At 44.6% G+C, this 6,550-nt stretch overlaps 1 protein-coding gene across 2 annotated transcripts in view; it reads left to right on the top strand.

Moving 5' to 3' along the window:
• Nucleotides 1–6,550, top strand: part of arhgap1 (Rho GTPase activating protein 1) — a 17,291-nt gene that overhangs the window by 3,892 nt on the left and 6,849 nt on the right. Inside the window, exons 2-6 of one of the 2 annotated variants that reach the window (XM_005748056.2) lie at nucleotides 2,546–2,749; nucleotides 2,937–3,029; nucleotides 3,134–3,221; nucleotides 4,107–4,238; nucleotides 5,165–5,251. In XM_005748056.2, the coding sequence (XP_005748113.1) occupies nucleotides 2,626–2,749; nucleotides 2,937–3,029; nucleotides 3,134–3,221; nucleotides 4,107–4,238; nucleotides 5,165–5,251 (524 nt within the window). In that variant the 5' untranslated portion in view covers nucleotides 2,546–2,625. Of the gene's footprint in view, nucleotides 1–2,545; nucleotides 2,750–2,930; nucleotides 3,030–3,133; nucleotides 3,222–4,106; nucleotides 4,239–5,164; nucleotides 5,252–6,550 lie in introns of both variants that reach the window. The other variant, XM_005748055.2, reaches the window with a different exon arrangement.

Raw genomic sequence — 6,550 nt, 5'->3', positions numbered from 1 at the left:
TGGGCATCTCCTCCACCATCAGAGTGATGATCCTGAAACTTTAGCATTACATCTTTTCAGTGCTTCTCAGCTTAAAAAACCAAAAAGGCTCAATAAATTAGGCAAATAGCAACAGATCATCCAGTGCAGACAATAGGACTGAATGCCACGAAAGTAAACATTTTGAATCCAGAGCTGTCAGACCTGAAGTGCCTGGAGCGAGCTTATCTGTTTCAGTAGGAATGTAACCTGTGAAACTTTGTCATAGAAATAAACTCACAGTCAGGGTTTGTGCCCCTGACCCACTGCTGTGACCTCCATTGGTCTGTTCAGTTTAGGAACTGAATGAAGAGAAAGGAAATGAGGAACCTGTTACTGTTCACATCATCATAAATGTTAACCAACATCCTCCCGACAGCTGCATGGTTACTGACTGACATGCAGATAGTGTGCAAACAGTTGCTTTTCACTCAGTTTGTCTGTGTGTGTGTTTGGCTGCAGCAATTGGCCGACTGTGTCTGCTGGTTAGTAGCGATGTTTATTTAAAGCTACATGCTGTCAGCTAGCATAACATCACAGCTGTGTGTACGTGTGTGGGCATGAGAGTAAGAGTGGAGTAAATAGGTGGGGGATGGTAGATAAAAAGGAAGCATGTAGAAAATATGGGCAGTTAATAAGAGAGGAGAGGAGTGATGCAGTCATTAAACTGAGGAAGTGGCTCATGCTGTGTTTGAACCTTATTGTTGGAGCTCCATTTGAAAGTCATCAGACTGAGGAATCCTTTCTTCAGATAGATCAGATATAAAGCTTTTTTTCTGTTTGCTGAAGCTAAAAGAACAAAAAGCAGGACCAAACTGTGGTGGCACTCTGAGACTAATCAGTCTCTCTGCTGCTGCACATCTCAGGCCACTGTTCAGCGTCAGAGTTATTCTTTTCATCGCTTTCTTCTTGCTTGAGAAGAAAACTCAGCAAATGATGTTCAGGACATTCAGCAAAAAGCTGCTTCCTGTGAGGCTCACTGGTTACTCGGGTTCAGGCCTGAGCTTTTCTGGTTTGTCACCAGTGAAACTGCCTGCTGGGTTAACCCTAGCCACACTAAGAAACTCTCTCAGAAGAGAATCTCAGCTTTTACTTCCTGGTGAAATGAAGGTTAGAAAAAGAAATCAAACAGATTTTTAAAAATCTCAAAAAATGTGTCCCTGATACTGTTCTTGTACACAGATGCATAGCTCCAGAAACAGAAAGCATGCAGGAACTGATGGTAAGTCACCACCTGGAGCATGGCCAAAGCTCCTGAGGGGGAAAAGGTGTCTTCATTTTTCTTGAACTAAAACTACTCAGAGTAACAAAAGTCCACTGAGGGTTGGCACACCAGTGACAATAAAATCCCACAGGCTCTTTGTATCACGTACCTGTGGTGAGTGGTCTATTTTTCTCATTAACATCTCCTTCAGCTGTGGGAGCTGTCACTGGGAGAGGTTGGTGCATCAGTCAATATGCCAGCGGATGTTTTATTTATATGAATAAAACATCTGGAGCCCACCTTAGTTACCATGGCGAGAGAATCGGGGTACACCCTGGACAGCTCGCCAGCTAAACTCAGTGCACCTCCTGGAAGTAAAAAAGTACCAAAGCTTTACACAAAATGAAATCATATCAGCGCTGCTTTCGTCTTTACACTCTGCCACAGCTACCTGTAACTTCATCTTTGCAGACAAACAAGTTGTTTTTTCACCTTGTATTTATTTATCAAGATGCAAAATCTAAAGTACTTCATTCATTGGTTGCGTGAGGTGAAACTCACACAGTTGTGAGATCTCCTGATATAATGCAGGTGTTGGTGAGTTTGGTGTCTTCCTGCACAGGATGCTGTACATTCTTGTCCATCGTCAGCTCAGACGAGTTGATCAAGTTGATGTTGGGCGATTCATGTCAGCACACATTATGTCGTTTTTCTTGTCTTTCATGCATTCGTCATGCTGCAGTTTGTGGTATGTTTCTATAGGGCTGAAGAAGTTAGTTGTTACTCTGCAGTGCAGATCTATAGTAGTCTTTGCTTACGGTTTGTCCTTGGTTAACGTCACTTGGCTGAAGCAGATCTAATAAGCCAAAGGAAACTGTACGACCACCTCAGCATCGCTAAGATGTTCTGTGTAACTGTGTGCACTCTTTATTTCTGGAGGTGTGATCGGAATAATTGGAGGCTGTGAGAAAGGGATCGCGCAGCATTAGCCTGAAGATTACTGCTGTTGTCTGATGTTATTTAGATGGTGCTGATGCAGCATGTCACCCACTGCAGCAGCATCAATCACTAATGGATTTCATTCTTTCATCTTTTAAACTCAGTCGAGTTGGGTAACAGTGAGTGTGATAAAGGGACGGCGTATTCTGTGGAAGTTCAAATGTCTCGTGTTTCTTAGAAACTTCACGGAAGTGACTTCATGTTGCTTCAGTTGTGCAGAAATGTTTGATTTGATCTGGGTCTGTTTTATATAATGTCACAGCATCAGGTTCAAACACAGTTTGGCTGAGATGTGCTGACCTGAAGCGTTTTTGTCTCTTGCAGCTTGTGCGTGTATGTTTGAGTGAGCTGAAGAAAGACATCGCTGTGCCGTCTGTGTGTATGTGAGAGTGCACGTGTGTGCGATGTCTTCAGAACTGCTGGTAGATGTGGGCGACGACTCTGCAACGGCGCAGCTAGGACAGCTGAAGCTGACTACCATAGAGGACCAGCAGTGGCCCGCTGACGAGTCTTTCCTCAGCAAGTCAGGTGAGAGGGATGTCTGTCCACACCTGCTGATGATGCCATGTTTCAAACGAAGGATTGTAAGAGCTCTGAGCGGCTGGGGTTAATCTTAAAATGTTACATGCAAACACATTTACATATGAAGGACTTCATGGTGATGTAATGCTGTGATTGTTGTCTTGTATTAACTGTGTGTGTGTTTCAGAGACAGATGTTTCCCAGCAGTTTGACGCCAGCTCTCCACACCTGCCCTGGGACCACCCTTTCTATGACATTGCCAGACATCAGATCATCGAAGTGGCCGGTCGGTTCTTCAGTCACAGCTGACCTTTCAGTCTGGAAATATATGTTTTTGTAAAAGTAAAATCTTGTAGTGGAAGTAACGCGAGTCCATGTCTGCGTCCGTAGGTGATGACAACTTTGGCAGGAAGGTGATCGTGTTTAATGCCTGCAGGATGCCGCCGCAGCACCAGCTGGACCATCATAAGCTGCTGATGTAAGTAGTGACCGCAAACCTTTAGGCTTTGCCAGCGTTTTTGTCATGTGACACGATGTAAGGAGAAGTGGTGGTCTTTGGTCATCACGCTGTATCTAAAGACAGGAAGTGTAGCTGCCTCCACCTGTGTGTGAATGTGAGAGTGAATGAATAGTGGCATTGTACAGCGCTTTGAGGTTCTTGAAAAGCGCTGTATAAATGCGATCCATTAATGTTAAGAACAAGATTTGCATCAGTGACACTGAGAGAAGATTAGTCCCAAAGACCGACAGCTGCTGCTGAAGGATCCGCAGAGCAAGCATTCGAGCCGTGGCTGAGCAGTCAGGTGTCAGTGGTGCTGGAAGTGTTGGTCGGTGGTCACCATTGTTCTACCTGTAGCTTCCACTGTGGGGCCTCTGAGGTGTACGAGTGTCTGACCTGGTCTGCCCCGCCCACTCTCGCCTTCCTGCTGACAGACTGGTTGCTTTTACAAAGAGCAGACTGTGATGGAGGTGATTGTGGTCTTGAAAAAATATGTTTTAAAGGTTATTTTAAAGACTGTAATAACTGCCTGATGTTGCCACAGTCGGGGAGTAATCATGTTATGAAATGGTGTATTCACCACTGCCCCAGATAATCATGATTGGAATGAATGGAGAAGGCATGGCTGTGTCTGTCTTTGCTGTGTTTGGGTGTAACGAGTGATGCGGTGAACGTAAGGCTGCAGTTTTTAGAAAATGTTGTGAAGGCTCCTTCCTGTAGGGACAGCGTGAAGAGATTCACTCTTTCATCTGGTATGGAAATAGTTGATGCGAAGCCCTCAGGTGCAGTAGTTGCTAACCAACAACGTTATTTGAGCAGGTAAAGATATTTCTGCGTTTACAAAGACTTGCTCATGTTTTTCAGGTATCTCAAAGGAACCCTGGATCAGTATGTGGAGAGTGACTACACTGTGATCTACTTTCACCACGGGATGACCAGTGAAAACAAAATGTCCCTCAGCTGGGTGCGGGATGCATACAGGGAGTTTGACAGAAAGTAATCTCCAACACATCACTGCACATCTCACTTATCATATTATACCTGTTTACAGCTGGTCCTACTGCTGCTCTTTGCATTTATTAACCGGATCAATGGCTTCTGCAGACTAACCTCTGCCTGTACCGGATGCATCAAAATTCCACACCAGGGTAAACTTATCCCAAAGCCTTCAGGCTGGCACCGTCCACTTCCAACACTGGATGTTTTAAACATCATGACTTTGCATAAAAACCTTTCTTTTCTTTTTAAATGTTACTAAGGTTAGACTTGTGCCAGCGTTCTCCTCTTTCAACAGAACAAATGAAGAAAAACAGGGAGTCATTTTTTGTAAGAAAGTAATTTCTCTGTACTTCCTGTGAGCACCATAGTCCACAGAGGAAGTACAGACAGGACGAGTCGAGGAGAAAGGAGCCGTGCTGCACACGTGAGAAGCTCTGACCGTTTGTTTCCCCTCACTGCTGTATTTAAGCAGAGGTGCACAGTGTGCATCCACTGATATGGTACTGGTTTTTCTCTTGAATGCAGTGGAAACAAATACTGTGTGCGGTGTTTCATAAACTGCACAGTTACAGTAACATGTGCGGATGCCTTCAGCCATGTTCCCACTATTCAAAATAGCGAAGGAGCTGAGCCCTGCTTTTGTCTTTAATCACTTTCACCCAGTTCATTTGCACTTTGCACAGCAGCGGCGAGCACACCCACACAGCCATTCAGTTTGGCTGATAAAGATAAAAGCAGGTCTCCAGTTACATGTCCTCGCATTATTTTCACCAGCTCATCGCTGGCAGCACAGGATTCAGTTGCCTGTGTAACCTGTGGACAGCAGATTCCACAGATGCTGTCACGTTTCTGTGTATGCTCTTGTAATCGTTGTATCAAACGTGTGTTAGCACACCTTGTGAGAACATGTGATGTGTTTGCAGGTACAAGAAGAACATCAAGGCCCTGTACATCGTCCATCCCACCATGTTCATCAAGACTCTGCTGATCCTCTTAAAACCAATTATAAGGTTAGTTTCTGGTTTCAGGGATTTTTAAAGGACCATTATGCGCAGCCCCCGTGCACATACACACCGTTTTGTGCTGATTGTGTTACAAAGCGAGGCGGCTGTTGGGATTTGGTGCTGTATAAATAAAACTGAATAGGGGGGTGGGTGGGGCCTGCGTCACTCTGTGATCCACTTCCTGTTGATATAGGGAGAAATCTGACGACTGATCGTTGCAGCTGTGGCGTCCTGTTACAGTACGGCCCACTCTCTGACAGATGCACGGTTATAACACGTGGTTACGGCTCGATTTTATGCAGCTGTGGCTGTCAGACTTCAAACGGCTGACTTCAAAGGTTCAGAGAGGGTGACCCAGTACTTGAACTTATTATCCTTGCTGTGATGGAAAAGCCGTCTGTACTTGGAGCAACCAGTTCTAAAGTGCAACTTGATGTCAGTCAGATTTTTAATCCCTCATTGATTTTATGACATTTTCTAGGATTTTTTTATATGCTTGATGTCGGGTCAGGTGCTGCTAATATAATCTGCCTAACGGGCAGCCATGAGTACCACACAGCATTATGTACTCCAGCATTACTCCTGTGGATTGTGGGTAAACACAGACTCCACTAATGCTAAATGCTGATGAGCATGTTCCCTCAGTAAGCACAGTACAGTACAGTAGTGTCACATCAGTGTGCTTATGTGAGCTGATATCATTACACGAGTCCTTCCTGCGGTTTTCAAGAGACGTGTTCATTTTAAAAGGAAGCACATGATTGATGAATGTGGATTTTGGGCCACTGTAACTAACCTTGACAGAGCTTGAGCAGCATCTAGTGGCAGCAGTAGAAAACTGCAGCCATAAATGTGTCTGAAGTTCCTGCTTCAGGTTTGGTTCTTACTGGATACCAGTTTTATTTAAATGGCAATAAATCCCAACAACAGTCGAGGTGCTTTATACTGTACACATCATCTTGTAGCTATGCCAACAGAGTGTCACAGTGCTGCAGCTGGAAGCAAGAACCATTCGCTTAACTTTGTAAGCTTTGTTCTCTCCATCCAGCAGAAACATTTTTATGTAAGTCGCTGATGAAACAGTGTGACACTGAGCCTACCGCTGACCTTTAGACTGCCTCTGTTCAAGAAACAGAAAAAATAGCCGGTCCTTTTGGTCGGTCCGTAGACGGACTCGTCGGTGGGTCGCTTGTTGCTGTTTTCCTTGGCGTATGAAGCGTTCCAGGAAGTGCACAAACGCCTTTAAATACTCTGACCAAACCAGAGGTTTTCTGTTGTATTAATCACATATTTAATCATTTCACA

Source organism: Pundamilia nyererei, unplaced genomic scaffold (genome assembly GCF_000239375.1).
Source record: "Pundamilia nyererei isolate P.nyererei 1_Seehausen unplaced genomic scaffold, PunNye1.0 scaffold00212, whole genome shotgun sequence".
Lineage (NCBI taxonomy): Eukaryota > Metazoa > Chordata > Actinopteri > Cichliformes > Cichlidae > Pundamilia > Pundamilia nyererei.
Note: the sequence above shows the minus strand (reverse complement) of the source record. Positions and strands in the feature narration are given on the sequence as shown.